This window comes from Staurois parvus, unplaced genomic scaffold, assembly GCF_062004578.1.
Source record: "Staurois parvus isolate SC_StPar_1 unplaced genomic scaffold, SC_StPar_1.0 ptg000854l, whole genome shotgun sequence".
In the NCBI taxonomy this organism is placed as follows: Eukaryota; Metazoa; Chordata; class Amphibia; order Anura; family Ranidae; genus Staurois; species Staurois parvus.
In genome coordinates this window covers 292,826-310,037 of record NW_028318650.1, presented here as the reverse complement: position 1 = coordinate 310,037, position 17,212 = coordinate 292,826, and the positions used below count along the sequence as shown (strand labels likewise).

At 43.6% G+C, this 17,212-nt stretch overlaps 1 protein-coding gene across 1 annotated transcript in view; it reads left to right on the top strand.

The window, feature by feature from the left end:
- Nucleotides 1-17,212, top strand: part of LOC149443513 (uncharacterized) — a 246,550-nt gene that overhangs the window by 145,349 nt on the left and 83,989 nt on the right. Inside the window, exons 18-23 of the mRNA XM_089655603.1 lie at nt 5,026-5,130; nt 5,843-5,848; nt 6,133-6,225; nt 10,668-10,772; nt 11,771-11,863; nt 16,934-17,038. Of these exons, the coding sequence (XP_089511729.1) occupies nt 5,026-5,130; nt 5,843-5,848; nt 6,133-6,225; nt 10,668-10,772; nt 11,771-11,863; nt 16,934-17,038 (507 nt within the window). The remainder of the gene's footprint in view (nt 1-5,025; nt 5,131-5,842; nt 5,849-6,132; nt 6,226-10,667; nt 10,773-11,770; nt 11,864-16,933; nt 17,039-17,212) is intronic.

The window sequence follows — 17,212 nt, the reverse complement described above, 5'->3', positions numbered from 1 at the left end:
CAGTCCATGGTTATTTCTGGACAGAGAGGGCATTGAGGGCTCGTATATCGGGGGAAGTCTTTAATGCGGCTAACCACCATGTTCTCGCTTCCTTTGCTGTGTGTTTGTTTTAGCTCCTTGTATTTATGTCTGTTATAGTTTGGCTAATGGATGACTGTGTTCTTAATTATTTTACTCTGATTAATGTTCCTCACTGATGGCTCTCAGGGTTCACATGGCCTAATAGTTATGTGTCCATTGGCACCTTATTTGAATATGTTGCACTTTGTATGAGGTATATTTCTAATGACTGCTAATGATCTTTTGGATCCAATCTGATATCTATGATATTGTCCCTGCAGTTACCTGAATCCTGCATTTAATAAATGTGTTGTTGGCTCTGAGTTAAGACCTCCCTATACGTATTTGTCATTTGTTTATAATCATCTTTGCCGCTCTTAGGGTAATCTTTACCATAGGAATTATCTTTCATTATTGAAAGACGGTTCTGCATGTTCAATAGCCCCTCCCATTAGCCCCACAATTTGGCAGAGTGCCACTTTGAGTTTAATATCATAACCTCTAGTATCCCTGCCTACTTCTGCTGATACTTATTTAACCTTACGATACGGTACTTTTCCCTATACCATTAACCACTTGTTTATTTTGGTTTGCAGTATCACAAAGGTTAGCGTTAAACAAAATTTTCCTTACACACGTTGTTCTGAACAGATCCGCTCACACATTCTTTGTGGTTTCTTCTTGTATTCTTTTCTTATTTCACCAGCATGGCTTACTCAAATTTAGAGAAAAAACCCATGATCATTTCCCATAATGTCAAGGGTTTAAGTGTTCCTGAGAAGCAATTGTTAAGCGAGCTTGATAAAGCCAAGCCTTCCATAGTGTTTCTGCAGGAAACACATTTTAAAACTGGACAGATTCCAAAATTGTCGAGCAAATATTTTATGAAAGCGTACCATTCCACTAATGCTTTAGTCAAGACTAAGGGGGTTACCATATTGATCAGTAGGGAGGCACATATCGTGATTACAGAACAATCAATTGAGGGTAGATACGTCTTCTTGAAAGGCTCATGGGTGGGTACACCGATCACTTTGGCCAATGTCTTCTTCCCCAACTCAGCTCACATCTTCTTCTGTCAGCACATTGTGGATGAGCTCAAAAGGTTTGCAGTTGGCTGTTTGATTCTAGGGGGAGATTGTAATATTCCACTTAACCCTGCTTTTGACACTGGGACAACTTGTATCGCATATAAAAATCTCAAAAATGTTAAGCTACTTCTGAGATCTTTACTACTGATTGACACTTGGAGATCACTTAACACCACTGGCTGTGATTACACGTGCTATTCCCCACCACACAACCAATATGACAGGATTGATTACCTTTATTTCACAAAGAAACTTCCCTTTGTTGACTGATGCTAAGATTGGGATACAGTCTTTCTCAGACCATGCCCCAATATCCCTTAGTCTGACTCTCTCGGGTAAGACAGCTAAGACGTATAACTGGAGACTTAACCCAGCTTTGTTGACTGATATGGAAATTTTGACCGATATCACCAATACCATTAAGCAATATTTTGATATCAACAGGGTTATGGAAACTTCTCCTATTAGCATGTGGGAGGCACACAAATGTGTTGTTCACAGAGTTTTTATTAAGTGGGGTGCCCGACGGAAAAGGGAGCAGTCTTGGAGAATTGCAGAAATTTCCGCAAACATAGCGAAACTTGAATCCCAGCATAAACTATCCCTTGCTAATTCTATGGCGGCTGAGCTTCAGAAGGCGCGGTTGAAACTACAGGCCATCCTAGACACCAACTATAAGTGTTCCTTATTTTTCAAAAAGCGAGTCTACTATGAGGGAGCAAACAAAATTGGCGTTTCTTGGCCAGGCCTTTGCGAGAGGCTAAACTAAATGAAAATATACATGGAGTCAGGAACTAGAAAGAAACCTTGGAACATGATAGTAAAGTGATTGCCTCATTGTTTCATCAATATTACACCACCCTGTATAACTTGCCCCGCATTCACACCCCCAAAGAACGTAAGGGAGAGAAATTTGACTTAATTAATGATTTTCTTGCTAGAGTGCCCTATTGGGGAGATAGAAAGTTTAAAACCGGGAAAAACCCAGGCCCAGACGGATTGACATCACAATATTATAAGACTTTTAGCTCCCTACTCTCTACGCTTTTACTTCAGACATTCAACTCTTTGAGCATGCCACAGCCTATACCTCCTTTTTCTCTTGCACATATCACTGTCATCCCCAGAACGGACAAAGACCCTGCTGAATGTACAAGTTACAGACCTATTTCCCTACTTAACACTGATATAAAATTGCTTATGAAAATACTGGTCAACCGGCTTAGACCTCATTTATCTGATATCATTAGACCAGAACAAGTTGGTTTTATGCCGGGTAGGGAAGCTCGTGATAATATTGTTAAGGCCCTTAACCTAATCCATAGGGCGAGTGCTAAGGGCTTCAAGGGTCTTCTCCTCTCTACCGATGCGGAGAAGGCATTCGATCGCGTGTCTTGGGACTTTGTTTGCTACGTGTGCTCATATTGGGCTGGAACCTAACATGTTGAATTGGATCACTGCTTTGTATCAGAATCCAACGGTTAATATTAACCCCTTTACGCCGGATCGTCCCGGCGTGAAGAGGAGTTCCTGCACCGCTAGGTGGGTGGGTCGGGGCTTGGCTTGGTATCATGTGGCCTCCGTGACGTCACGTTTCGGCCGGTCACATGATAAAGAAAGGTCCCACGCAGGGCGCACGCTCTCAGCACATATGTTTTTTGCTGCATGAATGCAAATGTGCGGCCGCTCGGCATCTAGGCCCAGACGCCGGGAGGCCGCACATTTGCGTGCGGCCAGTGTGAAGGGGTTAAGGTTAATAAGGTTTCACGCTCTCTGAAACAATAACTATAACTATTAAGAATGGAACGAGACAGGGTTGTCCTCTACCTCCCCTTCTGTTCGTTCTCAGTCTTTAACCTTTCATACGGCTGATTCAGCAAAATGAGGTGATTCATGGATTCCAAGTCAACAATGAGACTTTCAGAACTGCTACATACGCGGATGACCTGTTATTTTTCATATCTCAACTTCAAATTTCTGTACCTAACCTTCTGCGCTTATTCAACCATTATCTTTTTCTTTCAAACTTGAAACTAAACTACACTAAATCAGAGGCATTGAATCTAACAGTAAACTCCTCCCTCGCCCTCATTAAGCAAAACTGCTCTTTCAGGTGGGTCCATACAGTCCTTAAATATCTGGGCATTTGGCTTACTCCATATCTAGATGACTTGTACACATAAAACTTTACTTACTACGCAATATTCAGAAAGATCTCAAAATTTGGCATGCAAAAACTGTCTTGGTTTGGTCAGGCAGCCATCATTAAAATGAATATTCTTTGTCACGATATGGGTCCCTGCCAGTCCCAGGTATTACTTTCTTGTTCCTAATCCCTCCTGGCCATAGGAAGAGCTTCCTCCAATTAGTTTTTACTCCTGTGTGCCAAAGGCCCCTAGCTGTAATTAACTCGCCCCTCCACAAAAGGTCCCAAATTTAGGAAGAGCTTCCTCCAATCAGTATTCACTTCTGTGTGCCAAAGGCCCCTAGCTGTAATTAACTCGCCCCTCCACAAAAGGTCCCAAATTCAATTAGTGTAGACATCCCTAATTAGTACCTTACTTTTGTATTAATGTATTTCCCCCCCCCCCTAATTATCCTGCCCAACCAGTCCTTTCTGTGTACAGCTATAAATTAAATTACTGTAGTTCCATTCTCTTCATTGTCACCTGCTAATGACCCCTTCTGCCTCTCGTCCTCTTCAGGGGGTTTAAGAGGCCAGTGCTGGTCTCTCTTGTTGTGCCATTCTGCTGGACAACCACTGAGGGGTCCAGCTGGACTCTAGTGGCCCCCCCGGATTTGCCTGAGCTCCATTAGAGGAAGGGGGATCCCAGAAGCTACATCAGCCCTGCCTGGAACGCTGTTTGGTGGCAATGTCCACGGCTTGTACCATTTTGGGATAAAGTGCACAAGTTGATCTACTCTATTACTGAGACTGCATTACCCTTAACCCCTGAATGTTGTCTCCTCCATATTTCTGAGTGCTCATTGAAATCGTACAAGCAATCCTTGGTTCGGCACCTTTTAAATGCGGCTAAGTCCTTAATCTCCATGGCATTGGAAGACCACTCATACCCCCTTGATTCAAGATTGGATACGAGAGGTCAATGTCATTCAGGAATTAGAAAGGACATTGACTATGACTGATGACATGGTTGCCAGATTTCACAAATTATGGTCCAGTTGTTATGTTTTCACCTTCTCAGAAACATATAAAGTGCTGATGGGCGAGTAGCATCTCTCTTTTTTGGTGTGAGTACCAAGCGTACCAAGTGGATACTTGGTACTTCTTGCGGAGTTGGCTCTGTTTTTACGACTGCTGTCCTTTTTCTTTCTCTACTAAATTTTCATTCTTCTGTGCATGAACTTTCTCATGTCAGATTTGACGTTTGTACCTGCAACTTGTAAACAGTTCAATATGTAAATGCCTCATGTAGACCACTGATCGGACTGTACTACTGAGTTTTCTCAGAAACCAACATTTGTTACTATGTACTACATGACTTCATAACATGCAAAGCTTTCTTGTGGCTCAATGATGTTTATATTTTCTGCTTTTTATGGATAAACGTCAATTGTTTTAAGCATATTGAGCACTCTGAGCAGATATACACAGAGAATAAAGAGTGTTTTCAGGGGCATGGTAATGACAAAAGACGCTTTGCAAGGTACAGGTTGATCATGCTGAGTACTCTTCTAGGTACATGCAGAGCACTGTGAGCACATTGCCATAGTTTTGCTTAATTGCTAAGTTCACCTTTTAAAAAATAATAAGATAATAATAAAAACCGTATAATTTTCTCAGCTTGATAGAGATTGTTGGTGTGATGTTATTTAGTTAAGTCACTACATCCCTGTTTCCTGTTCCCTGCAGGACAAGAACCACAAGTCACTCCAATACAAGGCAACATTGCAAGCAACATTTCTCATACAGCCCCCAGCAGGCAATTAGGAGCAGCTCCTTCCCGTGAATCCAAGGGTAAGTCATGTTCTACACTCCACCACTACAACTCACATCTAGGGGCTGTGCAGATTACAGCAGTGCTCATTGGCTCAGGAGGCAGCAGGAGGCAGATCTGCTTTAGTACGAGGGGCATTCAAGTCAAACCAGGACTTTTCATTTTCCAAGTATAAAAAGGGATGCTAACATGGTGGTAATACACGCAGTAGTAAGTGGCAAGCGTGTGCTATTACTGATAGGGGGCGCACATGTCGCGAGCCAGTCCAGAGACCGTTAATCAAGATGGCAGGTAACAGTGTTAGTGCGTGCATGGAACAGTGTGTGGTGATGAAGTTTCTTGTGAATGAAGGCGTAAAACCCTACAGTGAGACATTTGAATGGTGTAAAAGTTTAAAAAATGGCTGTACGTATGTCAGTGACAATCCCGGCTGTGGTGGTTCCCAGCCTACAGCAGTCATTCCTGTGAACATTCAGCTCGTGGAATACCAGATCCTGGATAATCGATGCATAACCTGTCGTGAAATTGCATAAGAGACGAATTTCAGCACGAAGTGAAACCGGCTGTCCTAGGATGGTTCAGGCGTACTGACAAATCTTTGTATGCTGAACCTTTCCAGGCATTAAGTAAACACTGGGATAAGTGCATAAATATAGCATGGGAGTATGTTGAAAAATAAATGCAGTTTCCACTCCTTGAAATTTGTTCTTTTATTATATTAACTTATAAAAGTCCCAGGTTGACCTGAACACTCCTCGTAGCTGTAGTTAGCCCTTGGTTTCTCCCTCCTAGTAATGCACTCCCAGCCACCAACCATATGAGAAGAGTCTGTTTTTTTGCTCCGTAGGGTTGCAGAGACGGGCAGGACTTTGCCACCTTTGGTATTGCCAGCTTGGGAAAATGTCCCTCTATTGCTAATACAAAAACCGCTTCAAAATTTAAGATTTTCTCAGCCTGAAAGAGAGAGCTGGTGTGATGTTCTCTAGTTCAGTCACTGCCTCTCTCTTTCCTCTTCCCTGCAGAACCGCAACCACAAGTCAGTCCTATACAAGGCAACATATCCCATACAGCTACCAGCAAGCAATTAGGAGTATCTCCTTCCCATGCATTGAAAGGTAAGTCATGTACTACACTAACCCACTACACATCACACCCTGGGGCTGTGCATCATTGATCTTCACTTTCTATAGTGTTCAGGGCAATATACTGTAGGAAAGGAAACAATTGTACTTTTGAACCTCACAAATCTGTTCACTCATTATGACTAAGCACTCTTCTAGGTACTCACTAAGAGAAATGAGCAGCATACCAGGGACATGTTGAGCACAAATATTACACAGAACCCTTAGGCCAAGGGGCCAGATTCCAAAATTGTCGAGCAAATATTTTATGAAAGCGTACCATTCCACTAATGCTTTAGTCAAGACTAAGGGGGTTACCATATTGATCAGAAGGGAGGCACAAATCGTGATTACAGAACAATCAATTGAGGGTAGATACGTCTTCTTGAAAGGCTCATGGGTGGGTACACCGATCACTTTGGCCAATGTCTTTTTCCCCAACTCAGCTCACATCTTCTTCTGTCAGCACATTGTGGATGAGCTCAAAGGGTTTGCAGTTGGCTGTTTGATTCTAGGGGGAGATTGCAATATTCCACTTAACCCTGCGTTTGACACTGGGACAACTTGTATCGCATATAAAAATCTCAAAAATGTTAAGCTACTTCTGAGATCTTTACTACTGATTGACACTTGGAGATCACTTAACCCCTCTGGCTGTGATTACACGTGCTATTCCCAACCACACAACCAATATGACAGTATTGATTACCTTTATTTCACAAAGAAACTTCCCTTTGTTGACTGACGCTAAGATTGGGATACAGTCTTTCTCAGACCATGCCCCAATATCCCTTAGTCTGACTCTCTCGGGTAAGACAGCTAAGACGTATAACTGGAGACTTAACCCAGCTTTGTTGACTGATATGGAAATTTTGACCGATATCACCAATACCATTAAGCAATATTTTGATATCAACAGGGTTATGGAAACTTCTCCTATTAGCATGTGGGAGGCACACAAATGTGTTGTTCACAAAGTTTCTATTAAGTGGGGTGCCCGACGGAAAAGGGAGCAGTCTAGGAGAATTGCGGAAATTTCCGCAAACATAGAGAAACTTGAATCCCAGCATAAACTATCCCTTGCTAATTCTATGGCGGCTGAGCTTCAGAAGGCGCGGTTGAAACTACAGGTCATCCTAGACACCAACTATAAGTGTTCCTTATTTTTCAAAAAGCGAGTCTACTATGAGGGAGCAAACAAAATTGGCGTTTCTTGGCCAGGCCTTTGCGAGAGGCTAAACTAAATGAAAATATACATGGAGTCAGGAACTAGAAAGAAACCTTGGAACATGATAGTAAAGTGATTGCCTCATTGTTTCATCAATATTACAGCACCCTGTATAACTTGCCCCCCATTCACACCCCCAAAGAACTTAAGGGAGAGAAATTTGACTTAATTAATGATTTTCTTAGGAAAAGTATATTGCCTTCCCTAATAATGTTCAGACATCAAACTGCTAGAATGCCCTATTGGGGAGATAGAAAGTTTAAAACCGGGAAAAACCCAGGCCCAGACGGATTGACATCACAATATTATAAGACTTTTAGCTCCCTACTCTCTACGCTTTTACTTCAGACATTCAACTCTTTGAGCATGCCACAGCCTATACCTCCTTTTTCTCTTGCACATATCACTGTCATCCCCAGAACGGACAAAGACCCTGCTGAATGTACAAGTTACAGACCTATTTCCCTACTTAACACTGATATAAAATTGCTTATGAAAATACTGGTCAACCGGCTTAGACCTTATTTATCTGATATCATTAGACCAGAACAAGTTGGTTTTATGCCGGGTAGGGAAGCTCGTGATAATATTGTTAAGGCCCTTAACCTAATCCATAGGGCGAGTGCTAAGGGCTTCAAGGGTCTTCTCCTCTCTACCGATGCGGAGAAGGCATTCGATCGCGTGTCTTGGGACTTTGTTTGCTACGTGTGGTCATATTGGGCTGGAACCTAACATGTTGAATTGGATCACTGCTTTGTATCAGAATCCAACGGCTAATATTAACCCTTTTACGCCGGATCGTCCCAGCGTGAAGAGGAGTTCCTGCGCCGCTAGGTGGGTGGGTCGGGGCGTGGCTTGGTGTCATGTGGCCTCCGTGACGTCACGTTACGGCCGGTCACATGATCAAGAAAGGTCCCGATCGAAAGGGCGGACCAGGACCTTTCCGTGAGTACCTCACATGTGTGCTGGGAGCGCGCAGGGCGCACGCTCTCAGCACATGTTTTTCGCTACATGAATGCAAATGTGCGGCCGCTCGGCATCTAGGCCCAGACGCCGGGAGGCCGCACATTTGCGTGCGGCCAGTGTGAAGGGGTTAAGGTTAATGGCACACTCTCTGAAACAATAACTATTAAGAATGGAACGAGACAGGGTTGTCCTCTATCTCCCCTTCTGTTCGTTCTCAGTCTTTAACCTTTCATATGGCTGGTTCAGCAAAATGAGGTGATTCATGGATTCCAAGTCAACAAAGAGACTTTCAAAACTGCTACATACGCGGATGACCTGTTATTTTTCATATCTCAACCTCAAATTTCTGTACCTAACCTTCTGCGCTTATTCAACCATTATCATTTTCTCTCAAACTTGAAACGAAACTACACTAATTCAGAGGCATTGAATCTAACAGTAAACTCCTCCCTCGCCCTCATTAAGCAAAACTGCTCTTTCAGGTGGGTCCATACAGTCCTTAAATATCTGGGCATTTGGCTTACTCCATATCTAGATGACTTGTACACACAAAACTTTACTTACTATGCAATATTCAGAAAGATCTCCAAATTTGGCATGCAAAAACTGTCTTGGTTTGGTAAGGCAGCCATCATTAAAATGAATATTCTTTGTCACGATATGGGTCCCTGCCAGTCCCAGGTATTACTTTCTTGTTCCTAATCCCTCCTGGCCATAGGAAGAGCTTCCTCCAATTAGTATTCACTCCTGTGTGCCAAAGGCCCCCAGCTGTAATTAACTCGCCCCTCCACAAAAGGTCCCAAATTTAGGAAGAGCTTCCTCCAATCAGTATTCACTCCTGTGTGCCAAAGGCCCCTAGCTGTAATTAACTTGCCCCTCCACAAAAGGTCCCAAATTCAATTAGTGTAGACATCCCTAATTAGTACCTTACTTTTGTATTAATGTATTTCCCCCCCCCCCCCCCCTAATTTTCCTGCCCAACCAGTCCTTTCTGTGTACAGCTATAAATTAAATTACTGTAGTTCCATTCTCTTCATTGTCACCTGCTAATGACCCCTTCTGCCTCTCGTCCTCTTCAGGGGGTTTAAGAGGCCAGTGCTGGTCTCTCTTGTTGTGCCATTCTGCTGGGCAACCACTGAGGGGTCCAGCTGGACTCTAGTGGCCCCCCCGGATTTGCCTGAGCTCCATTAGAGAAAGGGGGATCCCAGAAGCTACATCAGCCCTGCCTGGAACGCTGTTTGGTGGCAATGTCCACGGCTTGTACCATTTTGGGATAAAGTGCACAAGTTGATCTACTCTATTACTGAGACTGCATTACCCTTAACCCCTGAATGTTGTCTCCTCCATATTTCTGAGTGCTCATTGAAATCGTACAAGCAATCCTTGGTTCGGCACCTTTTGAATGCGGCTAAGTCCTTAATCTCCATGGCATTGGAAGACCACTCATACCCCCTTGATTCAAGATTGGATACGAGAGGTCAATGTCATTCAGGAATTAGAAAGGACATTGACTATGACTGATGACATGGTTGCCAGATTTCACAAATTATGGTCCAGTTGTTATGTTTTCACCTTCTCAGAAACATATAAAGGGCTGATGGGCGAGTAGCATCTCTCTTTTTTCGTGTGCGTACCAAGTGGATACTTGGTACTTCTTGCGTAGTTGGCTCTGTTTTTACGACTGCTGTCCTTTTTCTTTCTCTACTAAATTTTCATTCTTCTGTGCATGAACTTTCTCATGTCAGATTTGACGTTTGTACCTTCAACTTGTAAACAGTTCAATATGTAAATGCCTCATGTAGACCACTGATCGGATTGTACTACTGAGTTTTCTCAGAAACCAACATTTGTTACTATGTACTACATGACTTCATAACATGCAAAGCTTTTTTGTGGCTCAATGATGTTTATATTTTCTGCTTTTTATGGATAAATGTCAATTGTTTTAAGCATATTGAGCACTCTGAGCAGATATACACAGAGAATAAAGAGTGTTTTCAGGGGCATGGTAATGACAAAAGACGCTTTGCAAGGTACAGGTTGATCATGCTGAGCACTCTTCTAGGTACATGCAGAGCACTGTGAGCACATTGCCATAGTTTTGCTTAATTGCTAAGTTCACCTTTTAAAAAATAATAAGATAATAATAATAAAAACCATATAATTTTCTCAGCTTGATAGAGATTGTTGGTGTGATGTTATTTAGTTAAGTCACTACATCCCTGTTTCCTGTTCCCTGCAGGACAAGAACCACAAGTCACTCCAATACAAGGCAACATTGCAAGCAACATTTCTCATACAGCCCCCAGCAGGCAATTAGGAGCAGCTCCTTCCCGTGAATCCAAGGGTAAGTCATGTTCTACACTCCACCACTACAACTCACATCTAGGGGCTGTGCAGATTACAGCAGTGCTCATTGGCTCAGGAGGCAGCAGGAGGCAGATCTGCTATAGTACGAGGGGCATTCAAGTCAAACCAGGACTTTTCATTTTCCAAGTATAAAAAGGGATGCTAACATGGTGGTAATACACGCAGTAGTAAGTGGCAAGCGTGTGCTATTACTGATAGGGGGCGCACATGTCGCGAGCCAGTCCAGAGACCGTTAAAATGGCAGGTAACAGTGTTAGTGCGTGCATGGAACAGTGTGTGGTGATGACGTTTCTTGTGAATGAAGGTGTAAAACCCTACAGTGAGACATTTGAATGGTATAAAAGTTTAAAAAATGTCTGTACGTATGTCAGTGACAATCCCGGCTGTGGTGGTTCCCAGCCTACAGCAGTCATTCCTGTGAACATTCAGCTTGTGGAATGCCAGATCCTGGATAATCGATGCATAACCTGTCGTGAAATTGCATAAGAGACGAATTTCAGCACGAAGTGAAACCGGCTGTCCTAGGATGGTTCAGGCGTACTGACAAATCTTTGTATGCTGAACCTTTCCAGGCATTAATTAAACACTGGGATAAGTGCATAAATATAGCATGGGAGTATGTTGAAAAATAAATGCAGTTTCCACTCCTTGAAATTTGTTCTTTTATTATATTAACTTATAAAAGTCCCAGGTTGACCTGAACACTCCTCGTAGCTGTAGTTACCCCTTGGTTTATGCCTCCTAGTAATGCACTCCCAGCCACCAACCATATGAGAAGAGTCTGGTTTTTTGCTCCGTAGGGTTGCAGAGACGGGCAAGACTTTGCCACCTTTGGTATTGCCAGCTTGGGAAAATGTCCCTCTATTGTTAATACGAAAACCGCTTCAAAATTTAAGATTTTCTCAGCCTGAAAGAGAGAGCTGGTGTGATGTTCTCTAGTTCAGTCACTGCCTCTCTCTTTCCTCTTCCCTGCAGAACCACAACCACGAGTCAGTCCTATACAAGGCAACATATCCCATACAGCTACCAACAAGCAATTAGGAGTATCTCCTTCCCATGCATTGAAAGGTAAGTCATGTACTACACTAACCCACTACACATCACACCCTGGGGCTGTGCATCATTGATCTTCACTTTCTATAGTGTTCAGGGTAATATACTGTAGGAAAGGAAACAATTGTACTTTTGAACCTCACAAATCTGTTCACTCATTATGACTAAGCACTCTTCTAGGTACTCACTAAGAGAAATGAGCAGCATACCAGGGACATGTTGAGCACAAATATTACACAGAACCCTTAGGCCAAGGGGCCAGATTCCAAAATTGTCGAGCAAATATTTTATGAAAGCGTACCATTCCACTAATGCTTTAGTCAAGACTAAGGGGGTTACCATATTGATCAGTAGGGAGGCACAAATCGTGATTACAGAACAATCAATTGAGGGTAGATACGTCTTCTTGAAAGGCTCATGGGTGGGTACACCGATCACTTTGGCCAATGTCTTTTTCCCCAACTCAGCTCACATCTTCTTCTGTCAGCACATTGTGGATGAGCTCAAAGGGTTTGCAGTTGGCTGTTTGATTCTAGGGGGAGATTGCAATATTCCACTTAACCCTGCGTTTGACACTGGGACAACTTGTATCGCATATAAAAATCTCAAAAATGTTAAGCTACTTCTGAGATCTTTACTACTGATTGACACTTGGAGATCACTTAACCCCTCTGGCTGTGATTACACGTGCTATTCCCAACCACACAACCAATATGACAGGATTGATTACCTTTATTTCACAAAGAAACTTCCCTTTGTTGACTGACGCTAAGATTGGGATACAGTCTTTCTCAGACCATGTCCCAATATCCCTTAGTCTGACTCTCTCGGGTAAGACAGCTAAGACGTATAACTGGAGACTTAACCCAGCTTTGTTGACTGATATGGAAATTTTGACCGATATCACCAATACCATTAAGCAATATTTTGATATCAACAGGGTTATGGAAACTTCTCCTATTAGCATGTGGGAGGCACACAAATGTGTTGTTCACAAAGTTTCTATTAAGTGGGGTGCCCGACGGAAAAGGGAGCAGTCTAGGAGAATTGCGGAAATTTCCGCAAACATAGCGAAACTTGAATCCCAGCATAAACTATCCCTTGCTAATTCTATGGCGGCTGAGCTTCAGAAGGCGCGGTTGAAACTACAGGCCATCCTAGACACCAACTATAAGTGTTCCTTATTTTTCAAAAAGTGAGTCTACTATGAGGGAGCAAACAAAATTGGCATTTCTTGACCAGGCCTTTGCGAGAGGCTAAACTAAATGAAAATATACATGGAGTCAGGAACTAGAAAGAAACCTTGGAACATGATAGTAAAGTGATTGCCTCATTGTTTCATCAATATTACACCACCCTATATAACTTGCCCCCCATTCACACCCCCAAAGAACTTAAGGGAGAGAAATTTGACTTAATTAATGATTTTCTTAGGAAAAGTATATTGCCTTCCCTAAAACGTTCAGACATCAAACTGCTAGAATGCCCTATTGGGGAGATAGAAAGTTTAAAACCGGGAAAAACCCAGGCCCAGACGGATTGACATCACAATATTATAAGACTTTTAGCTCCCTACTCTCTACGCTTTTACTTCAGACATTCAACTCTTTGAGCATGCCTGTAAGGGACCTCCTGGCGGTACCTCTAGCACTCCACTGAATAGGCGTCCCCAGCGCACGGAATCTAAGTCCCAGGGTGCTTGTTCACCAGGGCCCCTGATGGTGGGGATGGACTTGGAGCTCCCCGAGACCAGGTCGTGACTACTGGGTGCGTCCGTCAGTGGTAGTAGTATGCGCCAAGGGCTCCCACGGGGTAGAGTCTGATGTGAGGAGGTCAGAAGACCCCACTGCAAGGGATGGATGGATGAGTAAGGTCAGACGGGCCGGGTCGGTAACAGAGAGGACGGCAAGGTACAAGGCAGCGGGCATAGAATGGTCGGGTCACACGCCAGGTCAGCAACAGCAGGTCAAATCCAATCAGGGGCATTCAGGAGAGAGGTCGGGCAAAGCAAGGGTCAGAACAGGAGAAAGCAGCAAGGTCAGGTATAATCCGGGTCAAAACTTACAAAGGGTACAGGTTCACAGGATGCAGGGAAGACCAGAAGGCACTGAATGACAGCTCAGGGCCATTTAAATATCCCGCCCTGCGCTGCCATTGGTGCCCAGTGGGCGGCCGTGGCTTCTACTGCGCATGCGCGAACTCGAACGCCGCGGCCGGCCCGGACCTAGTGCCCGTGTCCCTGCACAGGGCGGTGCACTGCGCCTGCGCCGGGACCATCGCGGCAGGGATCAAGGAGATCCCTGACAATGCCACAGCCTATACCTCCTTTTTCTCTTGCACATATCACTGTCATCCCCAGAACGGACAAAGACCCTGCTGAATGTACAAGTTACAGACCTATTTCCCTACTTAACACTGATATAAAATTGCTTATGAAAATACTGGTCAACCGGCTTAGACCTTATTTATCTGATATCATTAGACCAGAACAAGTTGGTTTTATGCCGGGTAGGGAAGCTCGTGATAATATTGTTAAGGCCCTTAACCTAATCCATAGGGCGAGTGCTAAGGGCTTCAAGGGTCTTCTCCTCTCTACCGATGCGGAGAAGGCATTCGATCGTGTGTCTTGGGACTTTGTTTGCTACGTGTGCTCATATTGGGCTGGAACCTAACATGTTGAATTGGATCACTGCTTTGTATCAGAATCCAACGGCTAATATTAACCCCTTTACGCCGGATCGTCCCGGCGTGAAGAGGAGTTCCTGCGCCGCTAGGTGGGTGGGTCGGGGCGTGGCTTGGTGTCATGTGGCCTCCATGACGTCAGGTTACGGCCGGTCACATGATCAAGAAAGGTCCCACGCAGGGCGCACGCTCTCAGCACATATGTTTTTTGCTACATGAATGCAAATGTGCGGCCGCTCGGCATCTAGGCCCAGACGCCGGGAGGCCGCACATTTGCGTGCAGCCAGTGTGAAGGGGTTAAGGTTAATGGCACACTCTCTGAAACAATAACTATTAAGAATGGAACGAGACAGGGTTGTCCTCTATCTCCCCTTCTGTTCGTTCTCAGTCTTTAACCTTTCATACGGCTGGTTCAGCAAAATGAGGTGATTCATGGATTCCAACTCAACAAAGAGACTTTCAAAACTGCTACATACGCGGATGACCTGTTATTTTTCATATCTCAACCTCAAATTTCTGTACCTAACCTTCTGCGCTTATTCAACCATTATCATTTTCTCTCAAACTTGAAACGAAACTATACTAATTCAGAGGCATTGAATCTAACAGTAAACTCCTCCCTCGCCCTCATTAAGCAAAACTGCTCTTTCAGGTGGGTCCATACAGTCCTTAAATATCTGGGCATTTGGCTTACTCCATATCTAGATGACTTGTACACACAAAACTTTACTTACTATGCAATATTCAGAAAGATCTCAAAATTTGGCACGCAAAAACTGTCTTGGTTTGGTAAGGCAGCCATCATTAAAATAAATATTCTTTGTCACGATATGGGTCCCTGCCAGTCCCAGGTATTACTTTCTTGTTCCTAATCCCTCCTGGCCATAGGAAGAGCTTCCTCCAATTAGTATTCACTCCTGTGTGCCAAAGGCCCCCAGCTGTAATTAACTCGCCCCTCCACAAAAGGTCCCAAATTTAGGAAGAGCTTCCTCCAATCAGTATTCACTTCTGTGTGCCAAAGGCCCCTAGCTGTAATTAACTTGCCCCTCCACAAAAGGTCCCAAATTCAATTAGTGTAGACATCCCTAATTAGTACCTTACTTTTGTATTAATGTATTTTCCCCCCCCCTAATTATCCTGCCCAACCAGTCCTTTCTGTGTACAGCTATAAATTAAATTACTGTAGTTCCATTCTCTTCATTGTCACCTGCTAATGACCCCCTCCGCCTCTCATCCGCTTCAGGGGGTTTAAGAGGCCAGTGCTGGTCTCTCTTGTTGTGCCATTCTGCTGGGCAACCACTGAGGGGTCCAGCTGGACTCTAGTGGCCCCCCCGGATTTTCCTGAGCTCCATTAGAGGAAGGGGGATCCCAGAAGCTACATCAGCCCTGCCTGGAACGCTGTTTGGTGGCAATGTCCACGGCTTGTACCATTTTGGGATAAAGTGCACAAGTTGATCTACTCTATTACTGAGACTGCATTACCCTTAACCCCTGAATGTTGTCTCCTCCATATTTCTGAGTGCTCATTGAAATCGTACAAGCAATCCTTGGTTCGGCACCTTTTGAATGCGGCTAAGTCCTTAATCCCCATGGCATTGGAAGACCACTCATACCCCCTTGATTCAAGATTGGATAAGAGAGGTCAATGTCATTCAGGAATTAGAAAGAACATTGACTATGACTGATGACATGGTTGCCAGATTTCACAAATTATGGTCCAGTTGTTATGTTTTCACCTTCTCAGAAACATATAAAGGGCTGATGGGCGAGTAGCATCTCTCTTTTTTGGTGTGCGTACCAAGTGGATACTTGGTACTTCTTGCGGAGTTGGCTCTGTTTTTACGACTGCTGTCCTTTTTCTTTCTCTACTAAATTTTCATTCTTCTGTGCATGAACTTTCTCATGTCAGATTTGACGTTTGTACCTGCAACTTGTAAACAGTTCAATATGTAAATGCCTCATGTAGACCACTGATCGGATTGTACTACTGAGTTTTCTCAGAAACCAACATTTGTTACTATGTACTACATGACTTCATAACATGCAAAGCTTTCTTGTGGCTCAATGATGTTTATATTTTCTGCTTTTTATGGATAAACGTCAATTGTTTTAAGCATATTGAGCACTCTGAGCAGATATACACAGAGAATAAAGAGTGTTTTCAGGGGCATGGTAATGACAAAAGACGCTTTGCAAGGTACAGGTTGATCATGCTGAGTACTCTTCTAGGTACATGCAGAGCACTGTGAGCACATTGCCATAGTTTTGCTTAATTGCTAAGTTCACCTTTTAAAAAATAATAAGATAATAAAAAAAAACGTATAATTTTCTCAGCTTGATAGAGATTGTTGGTGTGATGTTATTTAGTTAAGTCACTACATCCCTGTTTCCTGTTCCCTGCAGGACAAGAACCACAAGTCACTCCAATACAAGGCAACATTGCAAGCAACATTTCTCATACAGCCCCCAGCAGGCAATTAGCAGCAGCTCCTTCCCGTGAATCCAAGGGTAAGTCATGTTCTACACTCCACCACTACAACTCACATCTAGGGGCTGTGCAGATTACAGCAGTGCTCATTGGCTCAGGAGGCAGCAGGAGGCAGATCTGCTATAGTACGAGGGGCATTCAAGTCAAACCAGGACTTTTCATTTTCCAAGTATAAAAAGGGATGCTAACATGGT